Consider the following 18,394-nt stretch of genomic DNA (forward strand, 5'->3'; position numbering starts at 1 on the left):
CTTGAATGGCCTTTTTGGTCAGAGACTGGCTAATCCAACCTGTGGTGGCTTTGAATTGCCCACTAGTTTCCTCTAGCCAGTCCCGCTGGTTTTGTTGATTTCGGCTTGAGCCGTCAACTCTGATCGAGTCTGATTGAACTCTAGATTGAACTGAAAAGCAAGGAGGTTTTTTGGGTGAGTGAACTCGACTCAAAATCAGTGACTTCAGTGCATGAACTGGGTCCTCCTGGCCGTCCTGGCTTCAAAACAACCAGACCCCCCTCCAAACCCGGGTCGAATCGTCAAATCCCATTGCTCTCTTCTAGCTTCTTGCTTGCTTTTCCGGCTGGGAGGGATTATACCCATTCTACCCGCCTCTTCACGGGATTGCAAGCCTAACTAATTAAAGGCATCCGGGATGAATCCGGCCTCCCTCAACAACGGCGGTCTCATGGGTGGACCCGGCGGCAGTGGCGGGGGTAGTGCTAACCATCCCACCCTGCCCATGGCCGTGTCTTCGGGTTCTAACCCGGGCGGACCGCCCCAACCGCCCCCACCCGTGGGCACCGGCGGCGGCATCATCGGTGGAGGCTCGAGCGCCGCCTCGACCGGGGGCGGGGCCAAACGGAAGGAGATCTACAAGTACGTGGCCCCGTGGACGGTGTACTCCATGAACTGGAGCATCCGTCCGGACAAGCGGTTTCGATTGGCCATCGGGTCCTTCGTGGAAGAGTACAACAACAAAGTCCAGATCGTGTCCTTGGACGAGGACACCTCCGAGTTCTCGGCCAAGAGCACCTTTGACCACCCCTATCCCACCACCAAGATCATGTGGATTCCCGACACCAAAGGCATCTATCCGGACTTGTTGGCCACCTCCGGCGATTACTTGCGCGTGTGGCGGGCCGGCGAGCCGGACACGCGCCTCGAGTGTTTGCTCAACAACAACAAGAACTCGGACTTTTGCGCGCCGCTCACCTCCTTCGACTGGAACGAGGTGGATCCCAATCTGTTGGGCACGTCCTCCATCGATACCACGTGCACCATTTGGGGTCTGGAAACCGGGCAAGTCATGGGACGGGTCAACATGGTTTCCGGGCATGTCAAGACTCAGTTGATCGCCCATGACAAGGAGGTGTACGATATTGCGTTTTCCAAAGCCGGCGGTGGGCGTGACATGTTCGCCTCGGTCGGGGCCGATGGGAGTGTGCGCATGTTTGATCTCCGCCACTTGGAGCACTCGACCATCATCTACGAAGATCCAGCCCACACGCCATTGTTGCGCTTGGCCTGGAACAAGCAAGACCCGAACTATCTGGCCACGGTGGCCATGGACGCGTCGGATGTGATCATATTGGATGTGCGCGTGCCCTGCACGCCCGTGGCCCGATTGAACAATCACCGAGCATGTGTTAACGGGATTGCTTGGGCGCCGCACTCCTCTTGTCATATTTGCACGGCCGGTAAGAAACCGTGGACCTGGCCAAGGGCCTGGGCGTTCATTGAGAAAACCTAGGTTGGATCATGATTGGCCTTTTTTTTCTTCCTAGGTGATGATCATCAAGCACTCATTTGGGATATCCAGCAAATGCCACGTCCCATCGATGATCCCATCCTGGCGTATACGGCCGCTGAGGGTGAAATTAACCAGATCCAATGGGGAGCCACTCAACCCGATTGGATCGCAATTTGTTACAACAAGAATCTGGAAATATTGCGCGTGTAAAGTCTGAACGGTAAACTGTCCGCTGCTTTTTGTGTTGACCCATTCGAGCACCGCGTCACTCGAAAATTATCTCTCTTCTTTCACTAGTTTTGTGAAAACAAATTTAAAAAAAAACAACAAGGATATTTTGTGTATTTTAGAAATACACGTCACCTTTTTTTACAAAGGCAATTCCACCCACATTGTCATTCATACTTTCATTCATTGATTGATGATGGTGAGCTTGATTGTTTTAAGATATTCTTTTTCATTCCCATCATGGACAGTTAAGTCCTCATACTGGGGATTTCGCGGCCATGCATGGGATTCTTGTAGATGGTGATCGGTGAACGGTACACATCGTTGGCATTTTGATTCCCGGCGTATCGGAGTTGCTCCGCTTCTTTGGAGAATTTGGCATATTGTCGTCTATCGTCAAAGACAAGATAGCATTTGTAGCAACAAATGAATGCTAGCCCCAACAGCACCAACCCAGCGACGAAAACCCCACCGGCGATGGCCAAGTCCACTCTAAGTGGACACATCCGTCGTTCCCCATTAGGATATAAGAGCAAGAAAGCGGCCACCGGGCTCATTTCCCCGCCGTTTTCGTATGAAAACTTAAACTCGCAATTTTCCCAATCCAATCCGGTGCAAACAGTTTGTTCCGTGTAGGTTTCAGTTTGGTTCTGGAGACTGATGTGGCCACATGAATCGCAATCATTCGCGGCACGATCGCCAGTTTGAAATGCCAGACATTCCACGCAATTCGTCAGCACCTCGCATGGAAACGTCTCGTCTGGCGCCAATTGGCAGAAGCTTCCGGTGTACGCCCCGGTGTCTTGTTGGATACAATCGCATCGATTGCATCGGCATCGGCCCTGACCCGAGCAGATCTCTTGATTGTACGGGGACACGCAGCCATAGGTGCTTTGGCTGCAGGAGCAATCGTCGCCACTCCAACCGGCATTGCAGCTGCAAGTCCCACATTGACATTGGCCATGTCCATCACAGAGGCCGCTCTCCGTCTTCTGGCAGTCGTCGTCTCGACATTGGCAGAAACTGTCGTAGCTTTGGTAGCAATCCACGCAAACGCCGCATTTGCAGGTCCCGCGACCATTGCAAATCAAATCCTTCGGCCCCAGAGGATCCACACACTCTTTCCGGGACTCATCGTCATTGTCGACATCCTTTTTGCATTGGCAAGTGTTGCCGATGTACTCGCTCTCACATTGACAACCGCCACATTCGAACTTGCCATGATTGTTGCATTGCTCATTGGCCTCGGGAGGAGATTCGTTTTGACACGGGCAACTGCATTGAGTTTGGACCTTGATTTCCAAAGTCTGCAAGAATCCGGACATGGAGAGGGTGATGGTCTTGGGCTCAGGGAGGCATTTGGAGGCGCGGAATCGAACTTCAAAGTCCACCACCGTGTCCAAAGGAATGTCATCGCATTCGCGCACTGGTCTGAGCTCGGATCCCAAACACTCGGAGTAGATCTCGATGGACAGGCCCAGATCGTGGAAGTCGTCCGAAACCAAAAGCTGGATTTTCCGCGAGACCCGCTCAGTGTAAGTGGCGACAATGTCAACGATATTGGCAGCGTCCTTCTCCAATGCCACCACATACATGTTGGGCACAACTTGCTCCAGAGCTTGCCAAATGTGGGTGTACTTGGGAATGACGGCGGCGATGAGATTGAACTCGCCATCATAGACCTTTTCACCCACCTGCGATAGAGAGGGGTAATCCTGGTTTTTGGACTCCGAGTAAAAGCCTTGTTCGTCCAAGTGGCATTGGCCGTCATTGCGTTCCAGGATCCCCAACAAGCGTCCATCAGCGGCGAAATGGAAATCCCGATCTGTCACGAGTACCACCATCTTCCTGGAGCGGTAGCGCCACTTAATCTCCTGGGTGCAGGTCAGCACTTGCATCAGGGCGTCCAAACTGCCCTCGGGCTCGTCGATGTTTCCCGCCAGGTTGGCATTCAAAAGCTTGTTCTTGAATTCGTCGGCCGTCAAATTCTTCAAGGAGATTTGATTGTGGAACCCGTAAGGTCTCATGCACTTATCCTGCTGATCCGGACACACCATGGTGTCCTGCGTGCTACTAAAAGGTGAAAGATCCTTGTCCACAAAGCTGCCGAACCCGAGGAGCAGATTGCTGGTGATCTTCTGGAATTCCTTGATCACGTTTACGGCCTCTAGAGCAAAGGTCTTCCGAGATTCATTCATGGACAACGACAAGTCCATAAGCACGTACACGTCGATGGGGTATTCCTTCAGTTGGGCCGCCTTGATCGGAATCGTTTGCGGCAATTTGTCGCCCGGTCGTAGATAGACGGTGGCTTTCTGCGGGGAGATGAGGGTGTGCTCCTCGTCATTCAATTGTGAGCCCACCGCCAGCTGGGACAAGATCTCGAATGAACTTTGAGAATACTCGAAGTTTTGACATGTCTCCTCCCTCTCCTGCATCGAGATACATCGTTGGGAAGTGATAGAGGCGGACGTCGTGTTGTCTAAGCACCACGCACAATCGAAATTTGACATACATTCTCCGCAAGAGGTAAACCGCTGGCATTCCGCCGGCACACCCGCCACAACACCGATCACGGCTAAACTCAGAACCGATATCAAGACCAGCCAAGAGGTCATTATGCTTTCTGAAGATTTGTTTACTACACGGATTATCCCAACCCGCTAACCCTGAAATCCCTGGTTTTTGAGCTTCGCCAGGCTTCGCCAATGAATGGAAAGGATTCTTATCTTTTTATTTTTTACCGACAACATTGAGTCAAGCTCCGCCAAAACGAACAAATAAGGACGTGCTGCTTGGACACCATCGAGCCAGCATGGGGATTGCCCATGACCGATAACTATTGATAAGACCCACTATATAGTAGTGTTCTTGAGGGGGAAGATGGCCATCAAATCATTGCAAAGAAAGGGTCGGTGAACTGGAGGATTCTTTTTGCTCCTCTGCAGCATCCCAAATAATGAATCGAAGACAAACCCAGGCCAATGATCTCAAGAGTTGAATGAGGGATTTTGGAAAGTGGTGGATTTGCTTTCATATAAGGGGTTGTCTTGTTCACCCAATTGTCGTTCATTCTCGGCTTTCCAAGCTTGATACTGCTTCCATCGCCGGAGATCGTTGATATTGACAATCACAATAGCGGTGATCAAAAGAACGATACCACTCAGGAGGAGGAGTCCAATGCTCGACCCCACGATCACGGCCATGGGAATCACCGTACAGGAGGTGATGGCTTGATAGGTTCCGCTCACATTGCGGAAAGCCACCAACACTTTGCCCGGGTCCTGGAGGAGAGAGAGTAGCCATCATAACTACTATAACCCTCCTTCCCGTGACTCATGGATCATTTGGGGTCTCACCTTTTCTGGATCTAGACTAAAATATTTGTCGGCCTCGATGTTATCATGATAAAAGGAAAAGGCACACCGATCTTTGTAGCCCACGCAACGCTCCATGTTCGAGGTGTCGGTCAATAGGATGCGCTCTTGGCTCCAAATATTGGTGTCGCCTCGCTTGGAAAAGTTGGAGTGACCGCTCGATTCTGGGCGCTCCTCTTTTCGTTCCAGTTGTTCCAATTCGTATCGCTTGAGTAGATCCTCACATTCGAAATCCTGAACAATACTGGGATCGAAAATCATAGAACTCTCATCAAGGTTATTTTGACAAGCCTTGAGGACGTTCTGCATGCCGCCGAAAACATATTGTGCGCCCATGAAGAGGTTCGCCTTGCACTCCTCGAGCCATTCGGCGTGGACTGAAAGGTAATCAAGGAGGTCAGGGGATGCAATGTTTCAATTCAAGCCAAGGACTGGAACCTGGTCGGCACTCACTCTCGTCTGCGTCTTCGTCCTCCAGTTTAAAGGCCCTGAGCTTGACACAAGGCTCGAGTTTCTCACACGTGGTCATGGAGGTGGACTTTTGACAGTACTTCCCATAGTATCCTGATTGACATTGGCACTCGCCACAGACGCAGGTGCCGCGACCCATACAGGGATCTCGCGTGAACTTGGTCTGGCAGGCATCGAAGTTCTGAGCGCATCCACAATCCGAACCCGACCAGCCTTCATAGCACGTGCACGTGGTTTGGGAATCCTTGTCACAAGAGCAATGGCCGTGGCCAGAACATGGGTTTCCCGGCCTATTGAATGCAGAGAGAAATGGTTTTAATATGTACCTTCATTCATTAGTTACTCATTGTCATCACTTGAGTCATTGGCGACTATTAATCAAAGACGCTCTAAGGTTGCACTCAGTGGAGTGCTTCAAATTGCGTTGGATTACTTTTGGTTTGCTTTCTAAATGTTTTCTACTCTATCTTGTGACATTGTGAATGAGTCTGTTGTGGATCGACTAAGGACTAAAGTGTGGACTAGCGTGTCATGCCAGACGCACATCATGGCGAGGTCATCATGGCGAATGCCACGCGCCAAGGAGAGTGAGGACCAGGTAATACAAAGAAACACAAACTCTTAGGCTTACATTTTGGTGGGACATTGGTCCACATGGCATTGGCAAAAGTCGCCCCGGTATTTGCCTTGGCATTGACATACCCCGCAATTGCAGTCCCCACGCCCATTGCAAGGAATGGCCTGACCTCGCTCGATGCATGTCTCGGTCAGATCTCCCGACGTTTGGGTGAGTTCACATTGGCAAGAGCGACCCACGTGATTCTCGTCACAGAGACACCCGCCGCAATGGAATGTCCCCTTCTTTTTACATTGGGGAGCATTAGGGAACCTGGCTCCGTCGTCGCAATTGCAATGCTCGCAATTAAGGTTAACGGTCATCTGGTGATTGCTTGAGCCCACAATGCTCACCATGACACGATGCTCATCGCTCGGGTTTTGGCAGAGGTCCTCCTTGGCTGTGATTTGCAATTGAAACTCGAGAGATTGACCTTGGGCCACGTTGGAGCAAACGACGCTTGTGGGGGTGGGGTTCTCACACTTGTCCCCTGTCAATTTAAGGTCGAGATTTTTGATGTCAGTGGAGGCTTGCAAGGCTAAGCGGCTCTTGATTTGACGATATTGTTGGGTCACAATGGAGGTCAGCGAGGATGCTTCTTTGGCTAGCAGTCCCACATTGCTGGTCCCTTGAAGGAACTTGCTCAGGTCCTTGTAAAGCTGTTGCATATACTCGTCGACAGCAAAGATCAGAGCCACGTTCTTTTGGCTCATCTTATCGGCGACGTGCCCAAAGGACGGGTAGTCCATCTCAAGTTGCTTGTCGTAATAATGGTGATCTCCTTCTTCGGATAAAGTCAAGTGACATTCGCCATCGTTTGGAATGGTGATTCCACCCAGGTACCCATCATAAGCGAAATGAGTGTCCTCGTCAGTGATTAGAATGATGACTTTCCGGACGTCTTGTCGCCATCCAATGACCTCATCGCAGGCCAAAACTTGCATCAATGCATCCATGCCGGATTCCGGACTGTCCACATTTCCAGCCAACGGCGAGTTTTCAACCGTCTTCTTGAACGCAGTGGCATTCGAAGTCATGGAGACGTGATGATGAAAACTGTAGGGAGGGGGTTGATTTCTGTTCTGCATTGTCTTATAAGTTGATAATTCGGAAGCAAACGGAGGTGTTGGCTTGTCCGAAAATGACCCGAAACCAAAACGGTAATCTGAAGTGAGTGACATCACTTCCTGAGCAATTTCATCGGCCGCATTCACCAGATTAGTTTTATGAATTGTCATGGAGTTGGAAAGGTCCATCAAGAAATAAATGTCCACGGGCAAATCAAAGAGTTGGGCTTGGAAGGTGACATTGCCAGGCGTCTGTGGGCTCAAGTTGAGTTGAACCTGTTGAGGACTAATCCAATTCTCCTTGGCGATGGGCTTTGCCATAATTTGCCGGACACTGGGTCTCGACTGGATAGGTGTGTCAGAACATGGAATGGCCCTTTTGATGCATCCACGGGCCAATTCTGAGATCTTGGTAGGGCACCAGTGGCAATCCGGTCTCCACAAGCATCTGCCACACGATGAAATGGGCTGATTGAGCTCGTCTGTGCAATAATCGTCGGAGGCACCCAACGATAGGGAGAGAAAGGCCCAAAGAGGGATGAAGAACCTCTGCCAAGTTTGCATGCTCTCCGCCTGTCGAGAATTCTCTTGCTAATCCTGAAAATCGTTTCGCAGCTTGTTCTTGTGAACTTAAAACGATAAGCGTTTGAAGACTTCCTTTCTTGACAGGGCTATCATCTTCGTTTGAAACCTCCCCTTAATTGCCGTGAATTAGAAGTGTTTTGATGAAGTTGGCTCGATTTCCGCTGAGCGAGTGACTCATGTCACGTTTTAGTAGTAGTTATAATAGCATTTTCTCATTGAATCCTTCGCTGAGTTTGTTCAAGTGCGTGTCCCCTCGTTGGAGCAAAAGACTGGTGATGATAAGTTGGGCTTCGTCAAAATTTGGTGTCATACATAAAACATTACACCAAGTACTTCAAGCAAATGACTAAATTCGACATTCTATCTGCCCAGTGATAAAAAATACCCTTTAAAGTTTTGACGGAAATTCTCAAAGACATCTTGGCATTTTTCTACCTCAGCAAATCAAAGAGAACAACTTTGATTTTATTACTTTTTGGAATTCTAGCCCACATAAAAGTCTTGCATACTTAAAAGCATAAATAAAACTAAAATTTTCAAAAACCTACTCCATGTGAATTGGGAGCATATTTAGTTAGCATTAGGTTATGAGTTATAATATCATCTATTTTACCGCTACTTAGTTACATGAGATCTACGTAGTGGTCCAAATTTCTTAGTTTTTAGCCCCAAAATGCTCCGGTTATATGTTCATTCAATTTCCCAAAGAATAAATATCAATTTTTCAATATCATAAAAATGGAAGATCATTTTCCTATTTCCTCTATGGTCTCACAATAGCTCAAAATGCCAGATAATGTCACTTAAAACACACTAAAAGTGTAATCTTTGAAGATGTGTTTTTAGAATCATCTTTAATACACCTAGTTACGCATTCACTTGAATTCTGAAGACAATACATGAAACAGGCAACGTTATAAATTTGGTCGTTTCGTGACAACGTCGTTGACAGTGATTAAAACTAACTCCTCAGGCTTTATTGAATTTTGTGAAATTTTCACTGACAACTGAACTAAATATCCTTTGGATGGTTCTAAAATAAATTTTCAAAAATCTGCTTTTTTCGAGGCTTTTAGATTTAATTATATAACATTTTCAGTTAATTTGAAATTTTTCAAGAAAAATAATCTTTCAGTTTTGTGATATTGAAAATCACTAGTAATGCTTTGAGAAATCGAGTCAACATATAACCGGGGCATTTTGTGGCTAATTTTGAGCTAGAATTCCATAAAGCAATAGGATCAAAGTTGTTCCCCATGACTTTTTGAGGTAGAAAAATACCAAGAGCTGTTTGGGAATTTCCCTGGAAACTTGATAGGGCTTTTTGAACACGGTCAGAAGCTATTGAAATTTAGGAATACTGTGTAGAAGATAATGTGCATTCAAATCACTTATCAGACCCTTTCAGCATGTATATCTCAGTCCGTATTGGCGCCTTTTCTAAGATGACGGACAATGTCTCCAAACTTTTGCCATGCAAATCTTCTCAAATGGAAAACCACAAGTCATTGAAGTTGGACAGGGCTGCCAAGTTGAATTGCCATCAAACCATGAATTTTGAGCTTCATGTTTATCTTTGAAAGCAGTTTTGAGTTTCGATGTCGTAGAATGTGGCGCATCTCAAACGTTCTCAGAAAATACTTCGGAAAGAACTTCAGCAATTCATTTTTCTCGAACCCTATGCACAACATTCACTTCGTATTGTACGATAGCCCTCTGAATGGTTCCACCTGTTCAATGGTCGCTACTGATATTTGGACAATCGCTCGACACGAAGCTAGTAAGTAGAATCAAGATTCTGAATCTGTGTGTAATCTTATGTAAAATGGGTATAAAAACGAAGCAAAATTGATCATCATGCCCAAAGACTGGTGGAATATATGATATGGACTAATGGACTAGTGAACACGGTGGGACTGTCATAGTTTTTTACATTCCGTAAAAATTCTTTGCTTTGCAAGGAGATGGCGGGCAAAAATCTTTTGTATTTATTACACCTTGAGCCAGGCTGAACTGCATATTTTGCGAAAATTTCGTTCAAATATGAGCCATTTCGACTCAAATGACTCAGCTGCTATTCATTAAATTTAACTAAACTTACGTAACTTATTGATCTGAAAATTTGAGTAAGAGCTTTCGTCATTTTTGGTGATTGAAGGTTGTTTGAAGGTGCATTTATAAAGCTTTTTTTTGCCCGTTGCCTTACTCAAAGGAAAATAAGAAATTGTGCCAAAGAACTGGCTTTCAAAGTCTTAGGTTCGCAAACTTGACTACACCCTTCCAAACTAGGATTAAACATGGATAATGGAATACATAAGTAGAATCGGCCAAGCTGATTTATATTATGAACAATTATGTAGTGAGGTTTGAGAGGACATCGTTTTGAACATTCGATTGAGCCAAAGTTTGAAATACGTAGTCTGTGTGACCGGAGTCAAGCATCATGTGAAGAAGAACACAGTGAGTTAGCTTAATTCGGAAACGAAATGCTGATCCTCAACTTTAGTGTCCCAATCTACCCCAATATACATCCTCATTCCCCTGGATTAAGAAATATTTCAGATTCAAAGTGTACACCGATGTAAAGGCAAAATTTCAGATTCAAAGGTTTCAGAAACGCACAAGGTTTGAGTGCTTCAAATTTCTCTGATTAAAAAGGCACCGCAAAGACTTCAAATAGTCGGATTTAAATTGTTCTTGAATGAAAAAGCGAGACAAAATCATATTATTGAAGTTGGCGGCCATATTTCGTTATAAGGATGCTCTTGATTGGCGACGATCTTCCTTCAAGTCTATCTAGTGGTTTGAACCAAACTTGAGACGTGTATGCAAACACATCTACTGCGTACTCGTGTCTTGGCTGCAACTTGCTGCAATCAATGCACGTGAGGTACGTTGAGTATTTATCCAATTTGTTTTGGCATAATCGTGCTTTGAGAATTTGTCCTGTTCCGATTCTCAGATGTGCATTGACACTGATTGTTAGGAATGGGGAAAATTAATCTATATATAATCATGTCTATAATAATCTAAAATGAATAATCTTCTTGTGACATGGTTTGGAGAAAGGAAGCAATTCGACCGTTGTGATATCATGAACACTTAATCAGTTATCATATGCACGATTTTGGATGCTTTTTGCTAATGAGGGACAAATCACCCAGATTAAAAATCAAAGTTGAGCCCACCATCAGCCCAATCGGCCTTATCTTCCACAGATGACAGCTGACTAGATGTAAAAAAAGGAAAAAGTAAACTCAGATTTAGACTGTGAACTAGTTATGCAAGGTTCCTATGCGTGAACGCTCTGAATCTGAATTGTCGTTTTCTAGATTTGGGAACACTGAAACAGTTTAGTAGCTTGTACCATATCCCACTTGATGGAGATCTTAAAATCTTTTCTTTCATTTCGGAAAGATTCCAAGGATTCTTTGGATTGATTTGTGAAGGAGCCGCCTCAGGATCAGCTAAGGAGCAAAAAGAATCAGAAGAGCAAACCTTTGACTCCCAACAAGAGCAAATACATGAACAAAAAGTGTACGGACCTAGCCATGTGTTCATCTCAAATGTTGTTATTTCAATTTGTAATCTTTGCTTGTGTTCAGTAACGTTTATTTGGCGTGACTCGGATTTGAGTAGAGATAAGTCCAAGACGATCGGAGCAAATCTGATGCCACTGCATTTTAAAGGACGCATTCACAATTTTGACTTGCGATAAGAGTTTTGCTACAAAAGAGAGTGACTGTATCACGTTTGCCCTTTTCCTGCCCTTGTCGTTGCCCTGTGACCCACGAATTTACTGACGGGCAAGGTTTCTCAACTAGCCTTTGACCAACTATTACCCATTGGGCGGCATTTCCCCCTCTGTCGTTCCTGAAGAAGCCCTCCCAAGTGTCGAACGAGCTCTATGTTGTATGTACCAGAGTGTCAGATAAATCTTTGGTTTTTGCTCCTTTGGTTGGCTTGTGAGTCCTCCTCCTGGAAGTATACCTACATTCGTACATCGTATTGTACGTCATCGTTACTCCCTGTGCCAGTGAGTGTACTAGGTACATGAGTGTTTGAGGGTGAGTGAGTGAACGTGTGTTTGGTGTTAGCAGAATATACGTTCATTCAACGTACGAGCACTTTTGGCTTGAGTGTCGGCTTAGAAGCCGATTGATCGAGGAGGCCTGAGCTGAGCCTTTTGTGGTTCACGCCAATTCTTGTCAGTTAGGCTCAGATTCTTGTCGTGAACAGAGCTCTCACTGGTTCCTTCGTTGGGCGAACGGGAACTTTTCTCCCTCCCTTCGCTTCGTCTTTTGTACGTCCGTCCGTCCGTCTGTCTGTCCAACTATCCATCTATCCATATTCAGTAGAAGTAGTAGTAGGAATAATAATAATAAGGAGGAAACCAACAAGGAGGGGGCGAATAATCCTGGCTTGGAAAGAGAAGAACGGTGCTGGAAGAAGTAAGTGGCTGTGGTGGTGATGGTAAAGGTGCGGCCGTCGGAGGAAAGCGACCTAGTGCGAACTTGCCGAGAAATTGGTAGTTCTTGTTAGGACCTTCTTGTAGCCGGAACGTCGGCAGGGACTGGCTGTTCTATATTCACCTCCTCCGCCGCAACGACCACTGACTGGATCAGCGAACCACATCAACTTATGCCATTCCTTCCCGGGGATGTTGGAAGGTGGAAGCAGAAAGTAGACGACGACGACGACGACAACGAGTGGTTGTACACCATTCAAGTGCCCTCCAATACTACTACAAGCTCGAGTACTTCGGTCTCGTCTTGGATGGTTTCAGTGAGAGTAGTGCTGCATTTCGGGAAGATTGTGCCCCACAGGTTATTTGGTCTCGTGAACGAGCGAACGGCCACGGCCGAAACCAGCGAGGAGCGTCGTCCTAATTCTGCCATTTGGCTCGTCCAAAATGAAGAACTATTCAACAGTGAACGGAGAAGAGACTGATTCCCTGAAATAACCAAAAGAATAACCAAAAGTCAGGATCTCCAGCTAAACACAAATAAGGACCAGAAAGAGAGGGGAAAAAACGCAAGAGGGGAAACAAGGCCAGTGTGTTGTGTGTCTTCATTTCTCCTTTTTGAGAGGGGTATCCAATCGACTCGACCCTAGAGTAATTGATCTGGGTAAGACCATTCAAATGTCTCGTATCCAGTACGTTCAAACGAGTTTGGATCCTCCCGATCAGACAAGACACTATTTTTCTATCAAATCGCCAAATCATCTTTTCTGGCTTGGCGTGGCTGGTTTCGCAGGGTAACAAAGATGAGATCGTTAGGCTGCATTTTTAGCGTTGACATTCTTTATTTTCCTGATCAAGTTTTCCGCCGGCAGACGGATCCCCAGGTGGTTTGGGCGACCACTGGCCGAAAAGTTGGCCCCCACATTGTTCATTGTGAGCTTACTGAAGTCCTCATCATTCTTTATGGGGCGCAATCACTGAATTCAGCACACCAAATTCCAAAGAGCCACTCACCTTACCTTCACGAAGCGTTTTTTTACGACGAATCCGACATATTCATGTCGAGTGCCTTGGGTGCCTTGGATGCCTTGGATGCCTGCTTGCCACTTTGCATAGTCTGATCTATAATTTATATTGCCAATTGACAAGAGATTGGTTGTAGGATTCTCAATGCGGAAGAGATGGATGGCACTCCACCAATCATAAAAGTAATCTGGTGGTATTCATTAGCAATGATGATGATCCGATGTTAGTGTGAGAGAGTGTGTTTGAACGAGTACAAAGTATTGCTATCAGCCTTGAGTTCATCTGTATGGTTCTAGTACGTCGTGTACTACATACTAAAGCTTAAAGAGACAAGTTTGTTGTTTATTATCCTTTAGTTGGCGATTGGCATTTGTCCACAGCATCTGTTAATGAAAGGACCCTTTGTGGTGGGATGTGAGACTCATGGCTTTATCCATAAGCTCGCTTGGCCAATTGAACGAACGAACGCAAGAACAGTGACCATCGATTGCCCACATGTGTGTTTGCTCAACAGGCTTTATGTTCAAAGGACTGCCTTCAAAATTCGGATGTAACGCGAAAGAAAGAGGCTGCTTCAATCTATTCCAGTAAAATATGAGTCGAACTCATTGTTAGTGCCAACGAACCAACTGAATGAATGAATGAATGAATGAATGTGCATACCTTGCAGACAAGATGTTCGCTTGTAATGACGAGTCCATTTATTCTCAGAATACTTGGGAACGGAAGGGAAGGGAAGCCTTCTGCCACCAATCTGTTGTGCTATTACTCGAAAACCCTCCACGTCCCAAATGCCATTGATTTCTATTGTCAAGTCGAAGCATAAGCAGCAATCTCAGAAAGTGAATCATCGTCAGCTGCACTCAATGCCTGGGCCAAAAGTTTCACCCTGTCTCTTAATTAGTGCAGCCGACAGCTAATGAACTGGAGGAATTTTTACATATGGCAAGTTCCAAGGCCTGATTCGCATTATTGTGCTCAAACGAAATGCGTGTCTGAGATGTAGGACAGCCAAAGGGTCAAAAATTGATTTTCCGTAGGCGTTTAGGCATTCATTTTCCCCTGTGTATTTGTGACAGTATAAGAGCACCCCTCGCCGCAAAAACAAACAGGGACAACTTCCAAATTGGTAGCTCCTTTCGAGATTTTCTACGAGCGTTCCACTTTCCGGATATACGATGACGTGCGTAGCAGGCCTTGTTGTGAGTTTGCACTCGAGTTATTCGAGGCCTCAATTAGCTCGCGCACGCGAACATCTGAATCATACATAGATTACTCTTTTCGAGGGTCTTGCAAGGAGGGAATGCAGTACTCATGGAATGCACGTGTAGTGCCCGGATACACTGATTGATACCTACAGTAACGCGTAAGTGGGGTCCGTCAAGCTGCAGGGGCGAGTTGAACCATCAAAGGGTAAAATTGGTCAAAATGGATGTTTGATTGACACGAAATGTCTTGTTTGAGATAGTCTTGGCTGACGGCCTAAGAGAATCATCATCTTCGAGGAACACCAGGAAACGTCATTCTTTAGAGTGGATGCAGTTTACCTGTTCACGCCATCCCCATCGAGTCATCTCGAGCTCAAAGGCCAAGCGTGTGAGTGCTGTGGGTGTTGTATTTTGTATTTAGACCATAAAAGCGAGTTGAGAGACCAAAACTGCATTTCAGTGGCTAATGAATGAACTTGGTAGGCATACCAGCCAATTCACGTTTGGTTCGGCACTCCGATGCTTCTTGGATGGAGGGATGGAAGGTACACATTCAGTACACCAATGCGAATTTTGCTCACACGATTTGCGGTCAACGCGATAGGCCAAGGCTGGGTCAAGCTACCTCGCCACCATTGACATGATGTACACAGATTGGTAGTGATACTCGAGTATCATATTTGTATGATTGTTGTTGCGTCAATGGCAAGCAACATGAGGATAGTGCGTGCGTCCCAGGCGATCCTGGATGGCCGAAGGATCTCTGAGCGATTGTCCAAGGTGATTTCAATTCTGAAAGGCACAACCGGAACCATCTTTAGGCGTTCTAGGAGGCATGAGTTCATTCATCTACAACCATTGCTCTACACGAAGAGGAGTGGGGGAACACACGGTGCTCACCTACACGTCAGACGACAACCGACCAAGTACATAGTCCCTTACGGCTGTGTTAGTTCCAGGAGGTTGAGTCGTCCACAGGACAAGACGAGATCTACTCTTGCGCCGCTGCCAACAACTTCTTGTCCTGCGTATCCAAGAATGCATGTACTGTAGCATGGTTTGCAAGGTTAAACCCACACTTGAGAGCCGACTACTTACGAACATAGAGGAGGACCGTCTGGGAATTGACCTCGAATAGTACGATCCGACTCAAACGCTTGTCCTCTTTCAACGACGACGACCCAAAACGTGACAACCAACCTCTCGACCATTGAATGCTGATCCTGCTTGATCAGTTGAGATGAGCTGACGGGAAAGATTGGCTATTTTTTTGCTCAAACACTTAAATGCCATCTTAATAAACGAGCCACGTTCAAATGATTAGTGTGGAGAAAAATTGAGTCAAATGTCAAAGTCCATTGAACACTTCCGCGGAATATTGCTCAAGTCTGCAAATGTTTTCGTGTTTTTTGCAATGTCTAATTGCCAGAGGGCCCATGTTCGAGACGGTGGGATTTCAAGAAGCAGGTTGCTTATCCAATGAAGAGTTGGTTGCAAAAGGCGGAACAAAATGCGTCAAAGTACACGTCAATCGCGTTGACTATCCTCCCCCCCCTCTCCCCCTCCTCCTACGTCCTTCCCTCACAGATCAGGTACAGGCAAGAAATACTTGGTTGGCGTAAAACATGGAAGTATGGTTTCGAACTTGGGTTGGCTGGCGAGGGGAATTCTCGATCTTCGAGCGACAAGGAAAATTCCCCAGCTAGGTAATCAATGCATCCGCTAACCTGCCTGCTTGTCTTCATGTCTTCCTGTCTGCCTCCGACCATCCTTTAGGGTCTTTTCTTCAGGATATTATTCGCCTCCAGCCAAGAATAGACGATTTGTAAATTCCTGGAACGATTTTGAGCCGACCTCTTATCGCGAAATGCGTTGCCCGGGTCACGATCATTCGAATGGAATGGCATTCCCTGAAACTGAACTAAAGTTAAAAATACCCTTTTTGCTTTTAGGTGGGCGTGGACGATCTAGGGCGGCACCATGAGTGCCAAGCGACACACCACGTTGGGCTTTTCGGAGAGCTTTTTTCTGAGTGGCACAGCCGCAGCCATCAGTAAAACCAGTGCCGCTCCCATTGAGCGGGTCAAGCTCTTGCTTCAGAACCAGAATGAACTCGTCAAACAAGGCAAACTCGCTCAAGGCTTCAGTGGTGTGAAAGACTGTGTTTCCAAAACCCTTCGGAATGAAGGCGTGCTCAGCTTTTGGCGTGGAAATTTCGCCAGTGTGATTCGATATTTTCCTCAACAGGCGCTGAATTTCGGCTTCAAAGACCAGTTCAAGAAGGCGTTCAAGTTCTCCAAAAATTCCAGCCATGCTGAGAAATTCTCCAAAAACATCCTGAGCGGAGGCTGTGCAGGCTCGGTGTCACTTCTATTTGTCCAATCCATAGACTATACTCGCACTAGATTGGCCACCGACGCCCGCAGTGGCGGCCAAAGACAATTCAACGGAATCATCGATTGCTACATGAAAACCATCCAGGCCGATGGCATCCGTGGTTTGTACCGTGGTTTCGCCGTCTCCTGTGTTTGTATCTTCATCTACCGGGGACTCTACTTCGGTCTCTACGACTCTCTGAAGCCCATCTTGTTGGGCGATAACGCCCAATGGGTGCACACCTTCCTCTTGGGATGGGGCGTGACCATTACCTCGGGCCTGGTGGCCTATCCCATCGACACCGTGAAAAGGCGGATGATGATGACATCCGGCGAAAAGGTTAAATACAACGGCAGTATAGATTGCTTTAAGCAGATAGTGAAGCATGAAGGTGCCAAGGCCATGTATAAGGGTGCTGGTGTGAATATCGTCCGAGGCGTGGCGGGGGCGGGGGTCCTATCCGGGTTCGATAAATTCAAGAAGGTCTACATAGGCTGGCGTTTGAATGCCCATCACCACTGACGATACAGGGTTTTGAGGTAGTCACATGTGTCATTCCAGTGCTACAAGTGCTTCAAGTACTTCACCTCAACTATTACTACTCCAACGTCTGCCTCGGCAAGCAATTGATGGATAACGCGCAAAATATCTCGAAATATCAACTGGTTATGGATGAACACCTCCCATGAGCAATGTATTCAAGTGAACTTAACTAGAAAGAGAATCCTTATATTTTTACACTGTAGACTGATAAATACACAGGTACATTGTAAAGTTTATCCCAAAATAAATATCTATTCACTCAATCGTTTCGTATTTTCTTAATAGATTTATCAAAACATTAATCTTCCCATGACAAGCATGCGTCGAACAAGGTGAATTTACCAAATCATGATTTATCAACTGGACTGTCCTTTAGATGATAGTGTAGCAAATCATTCCTTGGGAATTGGGGAGATGTGGCGGCGAGTGCTCAAGTAAATCTTCAACGTCCAAAAAATGGCACTTCTATTCCACGGACGCGCATGGGGAATTTCCAATTGCAGTTATTTGGCGTCAAAATTTACCAACGGATCGTTCATTCAATTCGAACACCTTTCAAACAATCTTCAAGACCACAAATGGTTTAGAGGTGGAGATTATGCCTTAATGGAACGAGCTTGATCAGCAAGGATGTGCAAAAGGTGCAGATACATCTTTTTTCTAAATTTGGGTATTTTTTAGCTTTTACATATATGTCATATGTTTCGTCTTATTTGTATTATCAGCCATTTTTGACCAAATATGAATTGATATTGCCTTTATGACCTTTTTCAAATAGAAAAGGCTCAAAATCAAGTCACGTGACACATCGCTCTCTGGCTGTTTTCCAAAACAAAAACCAACCTCCACTAACTAGAAAATCATCACTTTGAGCCACACTCTACATCCACTGATCCCTACATTCAGCCATCAATATACCTCTCTTTTCACAAGATGC

At 46.1% G+C, this 18,394-nt stretch overlaps 4 protein-coding genes across 7 annotated transcripts; 2 read left to right on the top strand and 2 right to left on the bottom strand.

The window, feature by feature from the left end:
• Nucleotides 1–49: 49 nt before the first annotated feature.
• LOC131893180 (DDB1- and CUL4-associated factor 7) lies at nt 50–1,885 on the top strand. Its single transcript, XM_059243146.1, has 3 exons — nt 50–174; nt 306–1,442; nt 1,530–1,885. The coding sequence occupies exons 2-3, from the start codon at nt 398–400 to the stop codon at nt 1,703–1,705; spliced, it is 1,221 nt and encodes a 406-aa protein (XP_059099129.1). The 5' UTR covers nt 50–174; nt 306–397; the 3' UTR covers nt 1,706–1,885.
• LOC131893175 (integrin beta-PS-like) lies at nt 1,808–4,346 on the bottom strand. Its single transcript, XM_059243140.1, has one exon. It carries the CDS (start codon nt 4,339–4,341, stop codon nt 1,972–1,974), a length of 2,370 nt encoding a protein of 789 aa, XP_059099123.1. The 5' UTR covers nt 4,342–4,346; the 3' UTR covers nt 1,808–1,971.
• A 94-nt stretch (nt 4,347–4,440) lies between these two features.
• On the bottom strand, nt 4,441–7,991 carry LOC131893172 (integrin beta-2-like). Its single transcript, XM_059243137.1, has 4 exons — nt 6,203–7,991; nt 5,554–5,861; nt 5,083–5,477; nt 4,441–5,007 (listed from the first exon to the last, which is right to left on the bottom strand). Exons 1-4 carry the CDS (start codon nt 7,816–7,818, stop codon nt 4,714–4,716), a joined length of 2,613 nt encoding a protein of 870 aa, XP_059099120.1. The 5' UTR covers nt 7,819–7,991; the 3' UTR covers nt 4,441–4,713.
• Nucleotides 6,012–17,720, top strand: LOC131893185 (uncharacterized). Of its 4 annotated transcripts, none has more exons than XM_059243151.1 (2): nt 6,012–6,169; nt 16,491–17,720. In XM_059243151.1, exon 2 carries the CDS (start codon nt 16,519–16,521, stop codon nt 17,434–17,436), a length of 918 nt encoding a protein of 305 aa, XP_059099134.1. In that variant the 5' UTR covers nt 6,012–6,169; nt 16,491–16,518; the 3' UTR covers nt 17,437–17,720. The 4 variants fall into 4 exon arrangements, with proteins under 4 accessions (XP_059099134.1, XP_059099137.1, XP_059099136.1 ...); XM_059243154.1 differs by lacking the exon at nt 6,012–6,169 and adding an exon at nt 9,601–9,619; XM_059243153.1 differs by lacking the exon at nt 6,012–6,169 and adding an exon at nt 11,888–11,906.
• The last annotated feature ends 674 nt before the right edge of the window (nt 17,721–18,394 follow it).

Source organism: Tigriopus californicus, chromosome 2 (assembly GCF_007210705.1).
Source record: "Tigriopus californicus strain San Diego chromosome 2, Tcal_SD_v2.1, whole genome shotgun sequence".
NCBI lineage: Eukaryota > Metazoa > Arthropoda > Copepoda > Harpacticoida > Harpacticidae > Tigriopus > Tigriopus californicus.

What these genes read in the sequence shown, in the direction of transcription:
- LOC131893180 (XM_059243146.1), top strand. Translation starts at nt 398, where the DNA reads ATGAATCCGGCCTCCCTCAACAACGGCGGTCTCATGGGTGGACCCGGC. An exon ending in TTGTCATATTTGCACGGCCG is followed by an intron (nt 1,443 to 1,529) that starts GTAAGAAACCGT and finishes TTTTCTTCCTAG; the next exon opens with GTGATGATCATCAAGCACTC.
- LOC131893175 (XM_059243140.1), bottom strand. Translation starts at nt 4,341, where the DNA reads ATGACCTCTTGGCTGGTCTTGATATCGGTTCTGAGTTTAGCCGTGATC.
- LOC131893172 (XM_059243137.1), bottom strand. Translation starts at nt 7,818, where the DNA reads ATGCAAACTTGGCAGAGGTTCTTCATCCCTCTTTGGGCCTTTCTCTCC. An exon ending in GACCAATGTCCCACCAAAAT is followed by an intron (nt 5,862 to 6,202) that starts GTAAGCCTAAGA and finishes TGCATTCAATAG; the next exon opens with GCCGGGAAACCCATGTTCTG. An exon ending in TTAGTCTAGATCCAGAAAAG is followed by an intron (nt 5,008 to 5,082) that starts GTGAGACCCCAA and finishes TCTCTCCTCCAG; the next exon opens with GACCCGGGCAAAGTGTTGGT.
- LOC131893185 (XM_059243151.1), top strand. Translation starts at nt 16,519, where the DNA reads ATGAGTGCCAAGCGACACACCACGTTGGGCTTTTCGGAGAGCTTTTTT.